The sequence below is a fragment of the Labeo rohita genome, chromosome 1 (assembly GCF_022985175.1).
Source record: "Labeo rohita strain BAU-BD-2019 chromosome 1, IGBB_LRoh.1.0, whole genome shotgun sequence".
NCBI lineage: Eukaryota > Metazoa > Chordata > Actinopteri > Cypriniformes > Cyprinidae > Labeo > Labeo rohita.
The window spans coordinates 25,918,470-25,940,829 of NC_066869.1; the positions used below are offsets into that span (position 1 = coordinate 25,918,470).

The 22,360-nt window shown below is 34.6% G+C and overlaps 1 protein-coding gene across 2 annotated transcripts in view; it reads right to left on the bottom strand.

Moving 5' to 3' along the window:
• Positions 1-22,360, bottom strand: part of arhgap10 (Rho GTPase activating protein 10) — a 79,929-nt gene that overhangs the window by 18,079 nt on the left and 39,490 nt on the right. For both annotated transcript variants that reach the window (XM_051117322.1, XM_051117332.1), the window contains exons 11-18: positions 22,255-22,336; positions 20,699-20,738; positions 20,508-20,576; positions 20,136-20,210; positions 14,755-14,839; positions 13,667-13,725; positions 9,904-10,009; positions 6,121-6,280 (exon numbers count right to left, since the gene is read on the bottom strand). In XM_051117322.1, the coding sequence (XP_050973279.1) occupies positions 6,121-6,280; positions 9,904-10,009; positions 13,667-13,725; positions 14,755-14,839; positions 20,136-20,210; positions 20,508-20,576; positions 20,699-20,738; positions 22,255-22,336 (676 nt within the window). The remainder of the gene's footprint in view (positions 1-6,120; positions 6,281-9,903; positions 10,010-13,666; positions 13,726-14,754; positions 14,840-20,135; positions 20,211-20,507; positions 20,577-20,698; positions 20,739-22,254; positions 22,337-22,360) is intronic.

Sequence of the window (22,360 nt, forward strand, 5' to 3'; positions counted from 1 at the left end):
TGTATGCGAGTGCGAATGTGTGGTCGTAAAAACAAATAAAGATTCTGGATGTGCTGCATCTTAAAGGAACAGTCAATCCATGCTCATGCATTTCAAAACCTGTATGACCTTCTGACTTGCATGAAATACAAAATAAGAAACTTATAGTAGAATGTTCAAGCTGCTCTTTTCTATATGTGACCCTGGACCACAAAACCAGTCATAAGTCACATGGGTATATTTGTAGCAATAGCCAACAATACATTGTATGGGTCAAAATTATTGTTTTTTGTTTTATGCCAAAAATAGGATATTAAGTAAAGATCATGTTTCATGAAGATATTTTGTAAATTTCGTACCGCAAATATATCAAAACTTAATTTTTGATTAGTAATATGCATTGCTAAGAACATGTGGACAACTTTAAAGGTAATTTTCCTCAGTATTTTTTTTTTTTTTGCACCCCCAGATTCCAGATTCCAGATCTCGGCCAAACCACACATCAATGGAAAGCTTATTTTTTCAGCTTTCAGATGATGTATAAATCTTATTTTTTTTAAATGACCCTTATTATTGGTTTTGTGGTCCAGGGTCACATATAGCGAATGGTGATTATGAAACGATTTTTAATCCAAGATTTCCAGTGAAAAAGATTTAATCTTACTTAAAAGTAGTGATGCAGTGAACTGATTTTCTCATGAAACACCAGCATGTAAAATAAATAAATAGATCCAAACAGATAAAACAAAATAAAAAAATAATAAAACAACACAACAATAAAGTTGACTAAATTTGGACAATTAGATAATTTAATTGTTTATGCTGTTCAGGGTATAGTGTTCTCATGTTATAACTCCAGTCTTAGTAATGTTTTTTGGCATCAAAAAAACTTGAAATATAGCACACATATGTCATATGCAGCCTTTTAATTATGTGATTTGTCCTTTTTAGAGCTTGAAGGTCATGATGCACCAAATCGGCAGGAGGGCAACATAAGGTCAGCGTTTTTTTGTACTGTGACACTAATCACACCATTGTCAGCAGCTTTTTAGAGGAAAACAACTGACAAAAGCAAGCAAACAATGAAGCTACTGCTTTATTTACGAAGTGTGTATCTGCAGTATTAGCTCTTACGGTTTCCCTTTTGAATAACGAATATAGACTCCTGCCATCTGCTGATGTGAAGAGTTATTTCCTCTCACACAAACTCAGAGCATATATGTGACCCTGGACCACAAAACCAGTCATAAGGGTAAATTTTGTGAAATTGAGATTTATACATCTTCCAAAGCTGAATAAATAAGCTAAAAAAAAATCTAAATACTGACAAAATCGTCTTTAAAGTTGCTCAAATGAAGTTCTTAGCAATGCATATTACTCATTAAAAATTAAGTTTTGATATATTTACGGTAGGAAATTTACAAAATATCTTAATGGAACATGATCTTTACTTAATTTCCTAGTGATTTTTAGCATAAAATAAAAATAACAATTTTGACTCATACAATGTATTGTTGGCAATTGCTACAAATATACCCGTGTGACTTATGACTAGTTTTACGTTGTTAAAGAGTTTAATTCTCATGCTAAATATGGCAAAGTTCCAAAAAACGTATGACAGTGTATTCCTGTGCCAAATAAACTCTTTTTGGGAGGGTTCGTATAAGGGTTCGTACAAGTTTTGTAAAGACCAATATGGCCCAATATGAAATCATAAAGGGCCGAATTCCTTTTATAAGCACTTCTCCCGGAAGCGCGCGAATACATCATCCAGCGAGAGTAGGAAGACGCCCAAAAATGTGCTTCATTTGAGTTACAGACGTCATCGGCAGTACTGGACAGGACTTGCTCAAGAAAAGTTTGGTTGTGAGGGAATGATAACCTTGTTCAGCTTCCTAAAGAACCCAGTGTTTAGGGAATTATTTATGTCAATGTCACAGCTTGCAGACGACCGCTATGCAAAAGCTGCACATGTTCGTGACTCTTCAACTCCGTGGCACGCCTCCAGGAGCTTGACTGTTTTCAGAGAGAAGTGATACAGCTGTATCGTTCTTTAAATCTGATAAAACTAAAGACACTTTGGAGATATGAAGGATGCAATACTACTCTATAGGTACTCAAGATTAACGTGAGATAGCAGAAACAGTGTGTGTTATGTCTCCTTTCAGGACAAATTTTTGGCCTAGGTGTCGGAAGGCAATAACTTTCGGTCAATTAAGCTTTCGGTCATGCTAGTTATTTGATGTTGGTTTGGAGTCTGGGCCTTAAAAGATTAGTTGACTTCCAGAATAATAATTTCCTGATAATTTACTCACCCCCATGTCATCCAAGATGTTCATGTCTGGAGTCATGTTTCATGTTCATGTTCATGTTTCTTCCTTCAGTTGTGAAGAAATTAAGGTTTTTGAGGAAAATACTCCATTTTTTTTTTTCCAAATGGTGGTCTATTTTCTTTTCTTTTTTTCACTTATTTTTTATTAACAAACATCTTTTTGCAAGACGTGTAGTGCGAAGTTACATAGTATTTTGATTTGTACATGACATTTTACATGAAATTGTGTAGCATAACCACATTTTACAGCATGACAAGCAGAATAAAGAAAATAATAATAATAATAATGATAACAAATAATAATTAACAATAAACCACTATAACAAAACTGTCTAAACTGATAAATGCAGAACACCAGCTTTGGATGGGATCACAATATTCAAAATTGACGGGATTGACTAACCGATCTGCCCCCCGCCCGATCTAGCGAAACGATTGGTCATATTTCTTTTTTTTTTTTGAAAAATAAAAAATATTTTAAGCACAAAAGCTTGTGTAGCACAGGCTCTGGGATGCGCGTCCACAACACTACGAATCACGTCTAAGTTCATGGTCTGTGTACTCCGGCTCAAAAAGGTAGAGTTTGGTGAAAAACTCTTTGTAAACTTTGTAAACGCTGGGTCTGTAGCTCCGCCTACATTCCGCGTGACCTTTCAACGAGATCCAATAGTACGTAGTGTCATGGACGTGCATCCCAGAGCCTGTGCTACATGAGCTTTTGTGCTTAAAAAGTAAACAAATTTTTATTTTCCAAAAAAAAGACCGATCCCGAGAAGACCCTTCTTCTTTGGCTGGGATCATTTAGAGCCCTTTGAAGCTGAATTTAAACTACATTTTGGAAGTTCAAAATCGGGGCACCAATGAAGTCCATTACATGGAGAAAAATCCTGAAATGCTTTCCTCAAAAACCATAATTTCTTCACAACTGAAGACAGAAAGACATGAACATCTTGGATGACAAGGGGGTGAGTAAATTTTTTATAAATAGCTGTTCTGAAAGTGGAGTTCTCCTTTAAGGGTTTTCATTGTTCAGCAAACAGACTTATTCTGAGTCTTAAACTGTATGCTATTTTTTTCCATCCTATAGATTTCCCTCACTGTCTGTAGTCATTCCTCAAGTGTCAGAGACCTTCTCTGAAGCCATTTAATTGTAATGTTCTTCTTTGCTGCAACTAGAAGTATTCGTAGGAGGTACCTTCTCTTCTCACTTATTATCAAATCTGTTTTAACTCTCAAGATAGCTATGAAAGGGTCTCTGGGCAAATTAACCTCAAAAAGTTTATTAATGAAATCAAATACATTTGTCCAATAAGGAAGCAGAATAGGACAGTCCCAAAAGATGTGGGTATAGATGGCTACTTGTTCTCCACACTCCCTCCAAAAGGCACATTATTTTATGTGATCGTCAGATATCACTACCCTGAGTTCCTTCTCCTTCAAACTGCAGTTTCAATGCAGCTTCAGGGATCTACACAATCCTAGCTGAGGAATAAGGGTCTTATCTAGGAAAATGATAGGTAATTTTCTAAAAAAATAAATAAATAAATGTAGATACTTTTTAAACCACAAATGCTGATCAAAACACTAGTTCTGCAATGCGCTCTGCGACTTGTAATCACAATGGAAAGGTCACACATAGTTAGTTCTTAGTTCTTTGTCTGTGTACTGCGGTTCAAAAGGGTGGGGTAGGGGCGAAAACCTTGCTCATTTTCTCCTCCAATTTTAAAATCATCCAACATTATTGTTTTACCTTTCTTTTGCAAAGGTCATTTGACTTTCTTTGCACGTTCACTTCATAAACACGGTCGGTACTTAATCTGTGAAGTCGAGCTAGTGCAAGACAAGCATTTGTGGTTTAAAAGTATATAATTTTTCTTTTTTTTTTTTAGAAAATGACTAATAATTTTGCAAGATAAGACCCTTATTCCTCAGCTGGGATCGTGTAGAGCCCTTTGAAGCTGCAATGAAACTGCAATTTGGACCTTTAACTCATTGATCCCCATTGAAGTCCACTATATGGAGAAAAATCCTGTAATGTCTTCATCTTGGATGACACAGGGGTGAGAAAATTAAGAAGTGAACTAATCCTTTAATAACCCCTGATCTGATTTGAAAGAGAGCAGCATGGAAGTTTTTCAAAACTGTTCATTTGATAGAAAAAGCAGAATAAACTGTTCTGGAATGACACGAGAACGAATGAATGTGAAAAACCACCTACATTTTTTAGGTGAATTATCACTAAATAAGAGGTGTCTACAAGCTTCATTAACAGCATGCTGATAAAACAGACATCAAAAGAGCTCTCATGAGAGTTAAGCCTAAATAAGAGACCCCCAGGCATGTTGCCCAGTTCATTGAGAGACGCTCAAACTGACGTGCATTTGAACGAGTGGCAGCCGCTCAGTGACAACACAGGAAACATGTTTTCATAATAGCTTCGGCTTCATTATAGTCACACAATGTTTATATTTGAACCCCAGACGGCCGGTGTGAGTGATGGAGGTTAACAGAAGTGTAGAAGTCTCGACAGGGATGAACAAAGGAATGAGAGAGCTGGTAGAAGGGATAGAAATCTGATACTGCTGTGAAATTCTGCAGACGACAGCAAAGCCTGCTCTCTCTCTCTCTCTCTTTTTCCACCTCAGTCTTTGCCCATTCCTCTCTCTCTCACTCTCTCAGACTTTCTTCCGCTTCTTTCTCCATCCAGCCCTGCCTCTCTCTTGTTACCCTCTCACCCCTCTCTCTCTCTTTGCCCTCGGTCTACACACTTTCCCCCCGCTCGTTTCTTCTTTGTCTCGCAACTTTTCCAACTTCTCTCTCTCTCTCTACAGATGGACCTGAATGCAAAACACTGTCTGTTGAGTGCATCTGGGGGTATCAGCAGTCTGGAGAGGAGCTAATCAGTCTGCTGCTCTGCAGAGTCATTCCTTCTCCTGAATCTCAACGCTTCGCTCACTTATTTCAACTTACATCAAAACAACATCAAGGTCATCCGCAATATCACTTTGTCTAGGAATGCTGTATATTAAACAATCTGCCCGTGTACGAAATTTTGGATGTTGCATCAGGAAGTGCTTTTTATACACAAAAATAGTGAGAAATATTTGCATAATGGCATATACTAAGCATGCATTAAGTACCTTAGCTTACATTAAGGAATAAAATAAACTATTATTATTATTATTATTAAAATAGTTTATATTTCCTAAACACCTTTCCTACAGCCCAAGGTCACTTTGCAAAGAATATCAAATGGCAAAATTCAAATCAGCAAAAGTGACTAACAGATCCCAGCGTTTATTTTTAATTACTGGACTGAAATATGATCATCGGGCACAACATTGTGCATAGTATGAAAGCAATTCATCAGCCTGTTTCAGTGTAGGCTAAATAATTTAGCGATTATGAAACAATCTCACTCTTTCTCCCTTTGTCCCTCAGAATGAAGCCCATTTTAGGATTAACCAGATTACTGTCATCTAAAGCTGATTAAATCAGCATTTTAACCTGCATTTTAGCCAAATGAGTATGGCGGTCCAACTGTATTTGAGCCATCAGAAAGAGAAGCTAACTTAGCAGTGGCCAGTCAAAACACACATGGCTCCCCCTCCTGGCTGTAGAGAGAAGTACAGCAACCTTAGCACTGCAAGACCTTCAAAGTTCAAAATCAAATAGATTTCACTCACTATGTGAAAGGTACCAGTGGTGTCTTTGAACTTAGTGAGCTGCCAATCTACACAATATTTTTGGCACTACTGTAGGTGTTGAGATGTGGCCATTCATCCACACTGAATGTCTACAAGGCTCACCTTTTCATGCTGTTCTATGAGAATCTCCACCACAATGTTTTGAAACTTGAGGTCCATAATAGCTGCCACCGTTTCTTCCTGCGGCCTCATGAGTGTGGGGCCAAACACTACGCCCAGGTTCGCCACTGTCATCAGGTTCTGTTTGCTGTTGTCGGCAACACTAAACACAGAAAAAAAAAAAAAAAAAGTAGTAGTTATGATTAACTTGAAAGATTGAAAAAAGATTGACATTATTGCACATCATTTATTTTCATGAAAGACAGCAAGAATGAATTAGATTGTGAAACTAGATGCTGTTAACCTTTCATAAGCGTCTTCAGTCTCACTGCAATATATCTCTGAATTTACTCTGGCTGTTAATTATAAAAAAAAAAAAAAGAGGTGGGCAAAAACCATTACATAAATGACTTTCATTAGGGAGGATAGGGTTGGCAGGATGTCAAAAACTGGAAAACAAGATATTTGGAAGTTTTAATTTAGTAATTTAAAGATCACAGGGGTGAAAATTAAAACCTGCATGCTGAATGACTCAAATATATATTTTTTCATCCTTCTGGCTATCAGCCTTAAAGATAGGGAATTTTTTTAGTCAAACTTCATTACTCATCATACTGTCCATGCAAGCCAATTTTTAAAACATTTAAAAGAGTAACTTTATCATCCTCTGGACAAAAAAAAAAAAAAAAAAAAAAAAAAAAAAAAAAAAAGTCTAAGTGTGTTTTTACACCTAGTTCATTTGGATCATTTGGTGTTTTTTCTACCTTTAGTTTGGTTTATGTAGGCACATATTGTATGAATGACATTAGCTTTGTCTAATGACATTAGACAAAGTCAGTAAGTTTAAAGAAATTTCAAGAAATTAATGTTCTTTATTCAGCAAGGACACAAGACATTGTTCAAAAGAGACATTTAAGAAATGCATCAAAAGACGTATATTTCAAATAAATGCTGTTCTTTTAAACTTTCTATTCATCAAAGGATACAGAAAAATTGCATTATAAATTTCACAAAAAATATTAGGCAGCACAATGATTTTCAACACTGATAATAAGACCCACAATGTGTTTCTTCCTCTGCAAATGGCTATAAATGCCTGTTTTGAAAAACGTGACACTCCTTTGAAAACTCAGAAATGGGGATGAAAAAACACATTAACATTTTAATTAATAAGGAAACATTTATTAACATTTATTTATATAGGAAATTTATTATTGAGCCTTTGGATGTCAGAATCAGAAGAGTTTTTATAGCATACTGTCATCAAATACACAATTTGAAGCTAAGTGCAGATGTTTAAATGGACAGACAAATGGTTGAAACCTGCTATGATTACTCTACTTTTAAAGCATAAATTTGATTTAAACAACTTGTCTACATAATATTCACTCCTGACATCTGAGCTGCTGACGATGTAGTGGATTACGTTTGTTTGTGAAGGGAATGCGCCTCCCGGTCTACATAAACGTTCACGCAAATCATTCGTGATCCAGCTTCACTTACAGCAGAAGTGAGTATAAGGGTTTTTTTTTTATGAACCTCTGCAATCATCTTTCCTAATAATGTGCTAGTTAGCCAGTTTCGCGGCTAAATGCACTAAATGCGGCTAACTAAACAATCTCTCCGAGCACAGCTCGTCACTCCACATAGAAGAGAGGGGCGGGGCGAGCAGAGCTCATTTGCATTTAAAGGAACAATCCCTCAGAATGGGATGATTTTTGCAGAGCTCATTTTGACAAGGTAAACTTGTAACCACTGAGAATTTTTAACCAAAGTATATTATAGACTTTTCATCAAGACCCTAAAGAATCATATCAACTTGTGGAAAATGGACATCCGATGACCCCTTTAAGTCAACAACAGAAAGTTTGTCAATTCTGAGAAAAAAAAAAAAAAAAAAAAAAATACTCAGAAGGTGGGATATAAACTCACCATTCTGAGCCAAAGGGAAAAGAGAGAACGAGTTGATTTTACTTATTATTTTTTTTTTTTTTTTTTTTTTATTAGCAAGAATAAAGTCAGAATTTTGAAATATGATCTAAAATTTACGTTTTTTATTCTTTTATTCCATGACTTCCATAGACTGGTATTTGAAAACAGTAATTTTCTGCCACCAGATAAGCTCCACCCAACAAAAAAACTCATCACTGTTCGCAAACACAGAACTGGTGTATAATAACAACATTTGGTCTGAACACTTTTGTCCCCAGTGTTGGGGAGTAACTAGTTGCATGTAATGGAATGACGTATTTTAATTACAAAATAAATGTAACTATATTCTGTTACAGTTACTGTAAAAATGTGTGATTAAATTACATGTGTGTGATTAAGTTACTTATGAAAATCCTAACGATTACAAAGGAGGTTTACGTCGGAATATTTTCACACACATACAGATATAATTCATTTCTTTCCAAAATTGCAATTTCCAAGACTATAATATAAGACACCAGTGTTTCAGGAGATTAGGACACATTTGTTTGATAACTGTTTTATTTCCTACTGAGTTTATGTGCTTTCTTTTTTAAATTACATTTTGTGTGTGGGTTCCAAAGCACTATTAGACACCAGTGTTTCCTCTCATTGCTATGCTATGCTATTGCTAAGACTTCAAAAACACTTCTTGTTATTATTTTAAATCTGTATTTAACCTCAGAACGATCTCAAAGTAAAAAAGAGGTGCTAAAGTGTGTTTTTGTGGTGCCAGTGCTTTAAAATTAATTATAACCTAATTTCAAGCAATGAAGGATTAACCGTTTCAGAAAAGTCATCAAAACAATCAAATGTAATCAGTTACATTAATAAAGTAACAGAAATACTACACTACTTATTACATTTTAAATAGGCTAACTTGTAATCTGTAACCTATTACTGTACATTTCCAAAGTAACCTTCCTAATACCCTTTGTCCCTGTTTCAGAACAATGTAAACAAACTACAGGTCTCAAATGTCAGGTTAACACTTTTAAAGTGGGCACTCTGAAAATAAATACAACAATTAATCACCTCTCTAATTCCAATTCAGATAACATGGCAACATTAGGCTTTTTCCTCTCCATCTCTGATGGGTCTGCAACTGCGCCAACTCCTAAAGCATTTTGCGAGGGCTGGAGTGGATGGAAGAGGAATTTAGTGGCGGATAACCTGAATTTAATTTCCAATTGCACATCTTTGACTGCCAGCAAATCCCACTCTATATTTTGAGGAGACGCGTCTGCCCAGTCACCGACTGCCGGAGGTTAGGGGAGATTATGCGCTTATCTTCAATTTGCTTACATTCACATTATATAAAAATGTGAAGCCTGAGGTGAAGCCTTGTAATGATAGCTAACATTATTTGGAAATCTCTAACCCGATCTAATCTCTTACAGAAGCTGTTTCATAACTCTCTTCTCTAAGTGGGCAGTTGCTGGATGAAAAGGAGAGGGGCAGGGTTTGTTTTCTCTAGAAAAAAAAAAGTTTTGATCTAGATAACAGCATGGAGAGTACGAAAGTCCATGTGGAGTTTTCTCTCAGTTTTTTTTTCCAGAGTGCTGTCTGTCTGTCTGTTTGCTCTGTTGCTCAGCAACAGAGGTAGCCTACAGACGTTTCTACGGGTCCTGACTGTAGGAAGGTGCGTGTTTGTGTACTGACGGAAGAGAGGGAAAAAGTTGGAAATAATGACAGAAAATAGTGGCTGATGGCTGAGTGAAGTAAAAAGGTTGGAGAAAGAAAACAGCGAATGTAGACACACAAAAAAAATGTGTATACAGATAGAAAGACAGAGAAAAACCAGTTTCCACTCACTTGGCAAGATGCTTGGTAACCAGACTGAGCACTAATCTGTTCCTCTCTGGCAGTTTATGAACCAGACTGTGAATGGCCTGAACTCTAGATTCTGGAGTAGCGCTCTCTGTGTAGACAGAAAAATAAATAAATGAATACATATAAATAAAATAATAAAATGAAAATGGAATATGCAGTATTACAATTTATTCATATGAAACCTACATGATTATGCTTAAATACTTAGATTTATAGACAAATATGAATTACTCCTATGTATAAATTCTTAAAAAAAAAAAAAAAAAAAAAAGTAAATGTAAAATATACATTTATTTTAAATCTATTTTTAATAATACTAAACATAAACATTTATTTTAAAGGCCCATGTATGATTTTTGTAATAAAATATCCAAAAACCACTTGCACAGCGTGCTTTATTTCATGCAGTTGTATACTTATATTATCCCAAAAGTTCCCAAGGATTTGTAAATCCAGAGAAATTCAAATTTCAAATAATGGCTCGGACTTGTCATTGTCGCCTATCAATGGCATAATACACGCTCTATCCTTGGCTTCCACTTGTAGAAACTATGGAAATACACATGGGCAAATGCAGAAGTGATGGTTATACAGCATCTAGTGTGCCACTACTGTGTCGTTCGGTCATCATGGATCACGATTATTCATTAGCAAGTACAGAAAATCCCAAAAAACAAATGTAGGGTTTGGGATAAAACGAATAAATATAAATATTAAAAAAAAAAAGGAAAAGAAAAAGAAAAAATAATAAATATTGGCATGGTATTTCCGAGACGGAGAGAGCTTTGTGACAAACTTAGACTTGACAAAGACTCTGCTCTCGCATATTTTTTAAAAACAGTCAAACAAATATATATTATTTATAGTACAAGTAATAGTCATGTACAGATGGTTTGAATAGATTTGAATAAAGTTACTCTATTAATTTTAGCATATTTCTGTATTATAATTACTACTATTGTAATTTATTTTTTTTTTTTACCATATTCTCTTTTATTTTTTCCCAAATTCTGTTTTTCGGCTTTATTTTTCTGGATTCCGTATTTTTCCCGTTTTATTTTTATTTATTTATTTTTTTTTTAACTTTAATGGTTAAATTACATTTTATTAATCAAAAAGCATGTCTAATTAATTGAAATCATGAAACCAGGGTTGGGGTCAATTCAGGAATGAACTCAACAATTCCAATTCAAAGAAGGAAATGGAATTGGAATTGGAATTCAACAACAATTACAGGAAACAGAGTTGGAATTGAATTGGAATTACAGGAAGTGAAATTCAATTCAGGGAAATTCCACTGAATTCCGTTTATTGCTGTTTCTGAGCATTTATTTGTGATTGCATTTAGAGACATACATTTGAACTTTATTTATGAAGCTTTACAAATACCAAGTAATGTATGAAATAGAGTTGATCAAATGCAAGTAAATAAAAATGAGAACTGTACATTATGAATTAATAATTGAATGACAGTGGTGATAAGTTTCTGGATGTACTATACATTCAATATATGATTACCACATAATATATGTCTCAACTCACAAAAAAAAAAAAAAAAGAGTCATGTTCATTCATGTATTTCATTCACTTTTTATTGCATCGAATTATCATCATTTCCTGAAATTTGGCATCGCTAAGATTGCATCTCTCAGGCCTAAATATCTCAAGTGGAATTTAGTGGAATTTATTTGATTTCAATTCTGTTTCCTGACATTCTAATTCAATTCCAATTCCATTTCCTGTCAGCTGCATGCAATTCCAATTCCATTCCAGGAAGTGAATCAGCATGAACTGTGTGTATTCTTGTTTATGACAGTTAGGGTATGTCATAACTCCCATCTCATTTTCTCCTCCAACTGCAAAATCGTCCTACATCGTCCTACAATTTCAAACTCAGAGGCACCATACGTTTCCATTATACGGAGAGAAATCCTGAAATGTTTTCCTCAAAAAACATAATTTCTTCATGACTGAAGAAAGAAAGACATGAAAATTTTGGATGACAAGGGGCTGAGTACATTATCTGTAATTTTTGTTCTGGATTTGGACTTCTCCTTTAATTTTCTGGAATCCATTTTAATGGTTTCATTAAATGTAATAATCAAAAGCATTTCTAATTACACATCACGCGTGCTTCAGAATGAGTTTAGCATACATAACCGTGCGTCTGCTCCATTCATTCACACAGAAACATGCAGAACATGCAGGATTCATACTTAAATTGTCTTTTGTGGCTTAATATTCACAGACACTAGTCCATATCACATTTTGATTTAAGTGTACTGACCTATGTTCCTGCCATCTAATAGTCACAGCAAGTTTTATGCTTACTTTTTAATCAGAAATACCGTATCAGCTTTCAAATTCTGTCAATGCTATCACAAAATACAATTTATAAATGTGTTTTTTCAGCCACAGAAAGATGTCAGTAGGGTAAAATGCACGTCACGTAAATTGACATTTACCTCAGGAAAGACATTCATTGTACACAAACTCAATAATCGGCTGGAAAAAAAAAAATTATTCTAGAAAGAAGCATTGTATTATATTTATTATATTTTACTTAACCTGTTGGCTTTATTTTTAGTGTTAGTCTGAAGAAATATGTCATGGGAATGTGCAAGGGAGACCTCAGATACAAAAACGCAGACGCAATATTTAGTTAATGAAATTATTTCACGATGGCTTCACTTGTTATGATGTCTTGATCAATTCAGTTTTATATTAGTAGTTGTAGCCACTGCAGCGTGGATGTTGTTTTAGCTATTACTGCGGGAGAATGTGTTGGCGTGGACGCGCATCGTCTACAACGGGCGTAGTTGCGCCTGATCATAGTTTTAGCTGGTACAACAGGTGAAAATATTTATCATAAAGTTGGACGTTGAAAAGCCCAGCGTAGGGCTTACACCCAGCTTTTTTACTTCTAGCTGGTGCAACCGGCCCCAGGGCTGCTGCAGAACTTCAATATAATATGTGACCCTGGACCACAAAACCAGTCATAAGGGTCAGTTTTTAAAAATTGAGATTTATACAACTAAATAAATAAGCTTTCCATTGATGTATGGTTTGTTAGGATAGGGCAATATTTGGTTGAGATACAACTATTTGAAAATCTAGAATATGAGGGTGCAAAAGAATCAAAATATTGAGAAAAATCGCCTTTAAAATTGTCCAAATGAAGTTCTTAGCAATGCATATTACTAATCAAAAAATAAGTTTTGATATATTTACGGTAAAAAATGTACAAAATATCTTCATGGAACATGATCTTTATGTAATATCCTAATGATTTTTGGCATAAAAGAAAAATCTATAATTTTGACCCATAAAATGCATTGTTGGCTACTGCTACAAATATACCCGTGCTACTTATGTCTGGTTTTGTGGTCTAGGGTCACATGTTTCTGTACACGTGCCCCTCATAAACACTAAAAAACTAATTAGTAAATCTTCTGCCTTGGTACATGTAGCATTAATAGGCTTGCCACTATTGACTTATAGTACCTCTCAGACTTACAACAACCTCCTCTACCACATCTCTGCTGATGTCATTTTCATATTTTGAAAGTCCTTCACTGAAATGTAATTCAGTGATACTTTCAGCAAGCATTGAACCCCACCTTAGTGTTTCACAAATCATAAGCTCTTCTCTCACAGACATGCACATATTCTAAGTTTATGGCATTTGTCAAGTAATTGATTGGGTATTGCTTGATTATTGTCTAAGCAAGGACATAGACCTTACTTGCAGGGACGATGAACTCCTTATACAGCTCGTATGTCATTAGTGGCTCTGGAAGGCTCCTTGAGAGAGAGAGGGGGGGTGAGATTTATCGGCTTTATTGGGCATTATTATATACACAACACTATGATTAATGTGGCTGATCACTGCAAGAAATTAGATGAGCACACAAACACACACATACACGGTGATAACCAAGTTCATCTGAAGGTACTTTCGCTCAGTCTCTGGCACACGTCCCAGCACCGTTAGCCCAAAATGAGCCCAGCACACCAATATCATTCATGCTTGCAGAGGAACTCAACACACACACACACACCTCTGCTGCTGCTACATTACAAAAGCTGCCTTGTGCTATTCTATTGCGACACATCAATTACCGAAATTAATTAAAAGCAATATTAATTAAATGTTGAATAAAACAGCATACAATTATATTTTGTCACTGAAAGGAATGTCCCACTGTGAATCTGACAAATCATTAAAAAACTCTGACATAGCTCACATAAACTCATTTATCCTTGATACTTTTATTTGACATTCAATTCAATTCAATTCGGAAATGAAGTGTAAGTTTCTTTATGAGTGTGTTCACATACGAATTTAAGCTACACACTGAAGATTCTTTTGAAACACGCAAATGGGTTAATGATGAATGGGCATGATGAATTCTGTTAAATTACAATCAATACATTTAGTGAAAGGAACATTTACATACATTCTCTCCCTCTCCCTCTCTTTCTCACACACACACACAGGTTTCTATTTTTATGGGGACATTCCGTAGTTATACTGTTTTTTCCTACTGTACAAACTGTATTTTCTATCCCCTTACCCTATACCTACCCCTCAGACAACACTTTGTTATTTAAATTTTTTAAAACAGTATGATTTATAAGCTTGTTTCCTTATGAGGACGAAAAAAAAGGCCTCACAAGATAAAAATTTACTGGTATTACTATACTTGTGGGGACTCATAATGCAGGGAATACCAGGTACACACACACACACAAACAGAAACACAAACAGAAACACAAACTATGCTGTTTATTATCTGCAAGAAGAAAACAAATGCAGAAAGTTTAACTTACCTCAGGTAAAGTTTTAAAGCACTGGTGATGGTTTTGACATCCCAGTCCTCACTGGCTGCTAAATCTATTTCACTGCTCTTCTCATCTATAAATCACAAAACAAAGAATTGAAGTTCAAATCTTTAAAAACTATTGCAAAAACTACAGTTTTGGTATGCCACAAATGCCATAATTGTATGTCTGTCACAAAAAAAAACAAAAAAAACATTAATTTTAGAAACGATTAACGATTATTTTGTTCAGATTCACTGCCTTAAATGTTTAAAAAGTCGTTACTTTTATTTATTTATTTTTTTTCTAAAAAAACGTTTTCTACGTGTTCAAAGAAGTCTTTTATGCTGAATGAGGCTTTATTTGATCAAGTGTTAAACTTAAAATGTACTTTTCTATTTGAATATATGTATATGTATGGAAGCCCGTTTCCACCACTGAAAAAAAAAAAAAAAAAAAGGTAATTGCAACTTATCTCACAATTTTTACTTTTTTCTTGCAGTTGCAAGTTCAAATCTCACAATTATGACTTTTTGGTAACACTTTATTTTATGGTTTCTTAACTAGTTGCTTATTAGCATGATTATTACTAGAATATAAGCCATTTATTACTACTAATTAAGCACATATTAATGCCTTATTCTATATAACCTTATTCTATATCCCTAATCCTACCCAATACCTAAACTTAACAACTACCCTACTAACTTTTACTAAGCAGCAAATTAGGAATTTATTAAGGGGAAAGTCATAGTTAAGTGTATAAGTGTTCCCTATTCTAAGGTGTTACCTACTTTTTTTCTCAGAATTGCGTGATATCATCTCGCAATTGCGAGTTATAAAATCAGAATTGCAAAATATAAACCCACAACTCTATCTTTTTTTTTTGCAAACTCAGAATTGCAAGTTTACAATCTTACAATTGTGACCTTTTTTCTTAGAACTGCGAATTAATAATTGGCAATTCTGACTTTATAACACAATTGCAAGTTTATATCTCACAATTCTCAGAAAAAAAAGTCAGAATTGCGAGATACAAACGCTCAATTAAGACCAAAAATCAGAATTGTGACTTTATGTCTTGCAATTCTGACTTTATAACACGAAATTACGAGTTTATATCTTACAAATTATATCTTATACAATTCAGAGAAAAAAAAGTCAGAATTGCGAGTTTGTATCATGCATTTCTGAGGAAAAAAAAGTCAGAATTGTGAGATTAAAAAGTCACAATTATCTTTTTTTATTCTTTTATTTATTTAATTATTTTTTTTTATTTTTTTTTATTCAGTGGCGGAAATGGGCTTCCATAGATATTTAATCTTACTGACTCCAAACTGTTAAACGGTAGTGCATTTTGAAATGTCTGGGACAACAGAAAAATGGTACAGTAAAAACTAAGCACAAAACACATTTAAAAGTTGCAGAAACAAATGATAAACTCATTGAAAAACTTTTCTAAGTCAATTATATTGTTGCCTTATTAGGGACCTGATTAGGATTCTCAGTATAGATCAAGCCTGATGAGAAAGACAAGCAAGAAAAAAAAAGCAAGATGGGTAAAAAGGTGTGGGGACGCATTTTCATTTCTTGTCCTTACGTTCATGTTATATGGGTTTATGGATCTGTAGTAGTTTCCTCATAGGAGGATGGACAAAGAGTATGCAAATGTGTAATGTGCAATACAGTCTGCTTTGAGTTTGTAACTCTTTGCTTTGACACTTTTGAAGCACTGACAGTCACCTCTATGTCTGGCTAGCTGTTACCATGGTAATGTCTAAGTGTGTTTTTATATAACACAGCAGACAATAAGAAAAGTCTAAGGTCACATATGTACAAAATGTTAGTCATTTAAGTCAATTCATTCCAACTCAAAACAGCTTGAATCTTTTTGTGTTATTTGCAAAGGCATGAAATATTTCTCAAGTTCAATGGTATTCAGCCACGTTGCTGAATTCAGCCTGCTCCAACCTGCATTAACTCCCTGGCCAACATGTCTGTGATGACGATGGGACGCCACTATTTATTAAGATATTTTTGATAAAATCCGAGAGTTTTCTGAACCTGCATAGACAGCAATGCAACTACCACGTTCAAGGCCCAGAAAGGTAGTAAGGACATCGATAAAACAGTCCATGTGACAACAGTGGTTCAACCTTAATTTTATGAAGCTGTTAGATCACTTTTTGTGTGCAAAGAAAACAAAAACAATGTTTATATTTAACAATTTCTCCTCTTCCATGCCAGTCTTCGGCACGCGTTCACGAGAGAAATGATGTCCTGTCTGAGCTAAAAGTGTCAATTGCATTGCTGTCTATGCAGGGTCAGAAAGCTCTCGGATTTTATCTAAAATATCTTAATTTGGGTTTTGAAGATGAACAAAGGTCTTACGGGTTTGGAACGACATGAGGGTGAGTAATTAATTTTCTTTTTTTGTGAACTATCCTTTTTTTTTTTTCCATAGAAGTTTTGCAGAAGACTGCCATTGTTTGATCAAAAATACAGTAAAAACAGCAATACAATGAACTATTGCAATTTAAAACAACTGTTACCTAGTTGAATATATTTAAAAATGTAATTTATTCCTGCGATGGCAAAACTAAATTTTCAGCATCATTACTCCAGTCTTCAGTGTCACATGATTAATTAGAAATCATTCTAATATGCTCATCTCGTGCAATATTTTTGGGAAACTTTCTTTTATGAATTGAGAGTTAAAAACAGTACTTATCTTAATTAGCAATTTTAGGTAAAGAAGTATACATTTATGTCATTAATATGACTGTTCAACGTGTTAAAAACTGAAAACAAACCAGCAGCATTATTTTTATGTTCTCCCCAAGTTCCTGAGGCTATGCTAATACTTTTCCTTAAAAAAAAAAAAAAAAAAAAAAAAAAAAGTATGCGCGTCCCAGAGCTAGTGCTACACAAGCTTTTGTGCTTAAAAAGTATACACATTTTTATTTCCCGAAAAAAATGGCTGATTGTTTCGCTAGATAAAACCCTTCTTCCTCGTCTGGGATCATTTAGAGCCCTTTTGAATCTGTATTTAAACTACATTTTGGAAGTTCAAAATGTAAAGTCCATTATATGGAGAAAAATCCTGAAATGCTTTCCTCAAAAAACATAATTTCTTCACGACTGAAGACAGAAAGACATGAACATCTTGGATGGGTAAGTAAATTATTTGTAAGTTGTTCCGAAAGTGGACTTTTCCTTTAAAGGAGAAGTTCACTTCCAGAACACAAAAATGTACAGATAATTTACTCACTCCCTTGTCATCCAAGATATCCGTGTGTTTCTTTCTTCAGTCGATAAGAAATTATGTTTGAGAGAAAAAAAAATGCAGGAATTATCTCCATCTAGTGGGCTTCAATGCTGCTCCCAAGTTTGAACTTCCAAAATGCAGCTTCAAATGGCTCTAAATGATCCCAGCTGAGGAAGAAGGGTCTTATCTAGCAAAAGGATTGGTCATTTTTTAAACAAACGGACAATTTATATACCTTTTAACCTCAAACGCTTGTCTTGTCTAAGTCCGGTTCAATATGGTCAAGAGAGTGAGGGTATGTCAAAAACTCATCTCGTTTTCTTCCCCAACTTCAAAAGTGTACTACATCGTTGCAGTGTTACCGACCCAGTGTTTACAAAGTGAACATGCAAAGAAGATCAAACGCCCTTTAGAAAAAAAAGGAAGTAAAACAGTGATGTAGGACGATATTGACTTTGAAGAAGAAAACGAGACGGGAGTTTTTCAACACACCCTAATTGTAATGACCCGGATTACACAGACTACGCATGCGCATCGCAGAGACGAGACAAGACGAGCATTTGAGGTTAAAAAGTATATAAACTGTCAGTTGGTTTCGAAAATTACCAATCGTTTCGCTAGGATCGTTTAGAGCCATTTAAAGCTGAATTTAAACTACATTTGGAAGTTCAAACTTGGGGGCACCATTGAAGTCCACTATATGGAAAAATTCTGGAATGTTTTCTCAAGAAACAATTTCTTATCGACTGAAGAAAGAAAGACACAAACATCTCGGATGCCGAGGGGGTGAGTAAATTATCTGTAAATTTTTGTTATGGAAGTGAACTTCTCCTTTAACTTCCTTTGGCTAACGTTATATTCTATATTCATGCTACTGCCAAGCCACTTTTAATAAATGCAAAGTTTAATGTTACACATTATATAATGGCTTATTTAATTGTGATTATTTTGCTTAAATTAGACATTATTATAATCCTAACTATGTTCTGCAAATGTTGTTAATAAGTGAATGATGAATGCTAGCAATCGCATGTCCTCTCATGGCTTATTGCTTTATTAAAATGACATGACAGCTACCTGAATCTTCAACCAATGTCCCTGTGAGCACAACAGGTCCTCAAGTGTTGTACAGCTCCAATTCAGACATCTTATTAGCACTCTGTGGTTTCATCTTAACACTCAATTTGCATTCTACTGACATCTAAACACAACATAATGTATGCTCATTCTCCTGAGTCACTTCAGTGAGAAAAAGTCTGTCAAGAAAACAAATATAGCAATTGGCATACAGACATTTCATTTAGCACTACGATTACATCACTGTGGCACTGACTCGTGTGGATATTAAGATATTAATGTATGGAATTTAGTTTGGATCATTATGATATAAAGGTTTACTCACACAATTCTTTACGTAATAACTGTATAGACTTAATAAAGAGAATGTCTGGATATAATCCAACTCATGCAGAGCTTGTGAATGAGTGCTCCGAATTTGAAAACGAGATGGATAGTTGGTTGTGCTCAGGATATTTGGCAGGTTTTAAGTTCATGAGCCAACTACAAGGGCTCAGGCTGTTCTCAGATGAGGACAGTGGATCCGTATAGAGTGTTAATGGCTATTAGACTCTAGAGTGGCTGAGTTCATGTAGCAGCAGGGGCTCAGGCAGCCTGCCGACTCGACACAGCGTTTAGCATTCAGAGCAGAGAGATACCAGCTCATGCTACGACTGCAGGAGAGCGAAAGAGAGACAAGAAAGAAAGAAAAAGAAAGAAAGCTGAGTATGGGACAGGATGATAATTAAGCAAGAGATGGTGATCAACGTGTGTTGGGTTTTCGGCAGAGGCGAAATAGGATCAAGAAAAAGTGAGAGAGAGTGAGAGAGACAGAGAGAGAGAGAGTGAGTGTCCGGAAATCTGATTGCCTGCCTGCAGTAATGGAGTCAGGTGTCACCTAAAGGACAGGACAAAGGGACGTACAGACAGACACCAGACAAGATGAATGTCTGAATGCCAATGAGACTCAACAGGACACTGGCTCTAGATAAAATTATATGGCTTCAAAGTAAATGACCTAAATCTGAGGAACAATTACAGAGCAATCAAATAAGGTACAACTTACCAATCATTAAACATAGGAGCTTCTGTACTTTTGAACTGACGCCGACAACTCTGTATAGACCTTGATCATTAATACCTGTGAAAATAAAAACATGTTTAGTAATAGCAGTTAGGGACTCTGTTCACATCCCAGCTGATGTGGGAAACTAAACACGAGCACATTAAGCTTCTCATGTGTTACTCGGAACAAAGCACAACAGGTTGTTAGATTATTCTGCTAGATTATTCTGCCCTCTAGTGTTTAGAATGTGTTACTACACTATATGAACTTTGACGGTTGAGCAGATGGGCGACTTTATTTTCTGACAGACAATGTAAATCCTGCATGATGTATTTTGCATTCCTTTTTTGCATATTTTACACTGAAAGTTACCTCTGGTTTCAATGGCATTTATTGAATTTTTCACAAAGCTTATTCCCACGTCATCCAACTGGGCATCAACTGTGAAAATACACAATCATGATTTAAGTTATAAATAAATACAAACAAACAAATAATATTTTTGTGCATAAGCACAACAACAGGCAAACTCTAAGATCTGATATTAAGTTGCGATCACTCACTTCCTCTTTCTCGTGAATGTGTCCGGTTGAGATACTGCATCTGTGTGTGAGAGATAAACATCAGAAAACACAAACCAGACCAGCATAAAACACACTACACCAAACAGTACAGAATTTATGTACCAAACAAGACGCTATCAACGACCATTAAACGCTTTGAAGTATACACTACTGTTCAAAAGTTTGAAGTCTGTAAGGTTTTTTTTTCTTTAAGTCTCTTATGCTCATCAAAACAAAGTGATACTGTGAAATATTATTACAATTTAAAATAAATATGTTCTATATAGTGTAATTTACTTCCGTCAAGCCAAAGCTGAATTTTCAGTAGATATTACTCCAGTCTTCAGTGCCACAATATCCTCCATCATTCTTATATGCTGCTTTGGTGCTTAGTTATAAATAAATGAATGAATGAATGAATTAATAATAATAATAATAATAATAATAATAATAACAATAACAACAATAATAATAATTGTATAAATGTTTAATGAACAAAAAAAGTTCAAAAGAATAGCATTTATTTGAAATAGTTTTTTAATTCGATTTTTGAAACAATGTAATAGTTTTCACTTTTTATTGTTTTTAATGCTTATTGAATAAAATAATTAATTTCTTCTTCTTCTTAAAAACAAACAAAACAAAAAAACACTGTATTAGATGTATTAAAAGTTATCTTTCCAAAAGCTATTCAGGCTATTCAACTGAGAATCAGAGAATTGTTCTTATTGAATATACACTGCCATTCAAAAGTTTGGAATCAGTAAGACTTGCAATGTTTTTTTTTTAAAGAAGTCTTTTATGCTCATCAAGGCTGCATTTATTTGATCAAAAATACAGAAAAAACCCAAATAATTTAATATACTTTAAAATATAACTTATTCCTGTAATGCTGAATTTTCAGCATCATTACTCCAGTCTTCAGTGTCACATGATCCTTCAGCAATCATTCTAATATGCTGATTCATTATTAGAATTATCAATGTTGGCAACAGTGCTGCCAAATTTTGTTTTGGAACCTGTGATATATTTTTTTTTTTCAGGATTCTTTGATGAATATTGAACAGCATTTATTCAAAAATATAAATGTTTTCTAACAATATAAGTCTTTGCTATCGCTTTTTATTAATTTAACACATTCTTGTTGAATAAAAGTATTAAGTTCTTTCAAAAAAAGAAAGAATAAACATTTACTGATCCCAAACTTTTAAATGGTAGTGTATATTGTTAGAAAATATTTCTATTTGAAATAAATGCTGTCCTTTTTAATGCTGCAACATTGATAAATCGTGTGACTTTGAAGACAGAAGAAATGATGCTGAAAATTCAGCTTTGCAACACAGGAATAAAATCTATTTTTAAATATATTAAAATAGAAAACCACCATTTTAAATTGCAATAATATTTCACAATATTACAGTTTTTTCTGTATTTTTAATCAAATAAACAGCCTCAATGAGCAGAAAAGACTTCTTTAAAACACTGAAAATCTTACAAATCCCAGACTTTTGAATAGCAGTGTAGCTTTTGAAAGCTGAAGTGAGGGATTGACGCACCAGCTCCTTTCCTCCCATCGCATGCATCCAGAATCTGTGGTCATCATCTGAGAGTGCTTGGACCGTCAGCACTGTGCTCGGTCTAAAAAAACAAACAACGGCACAA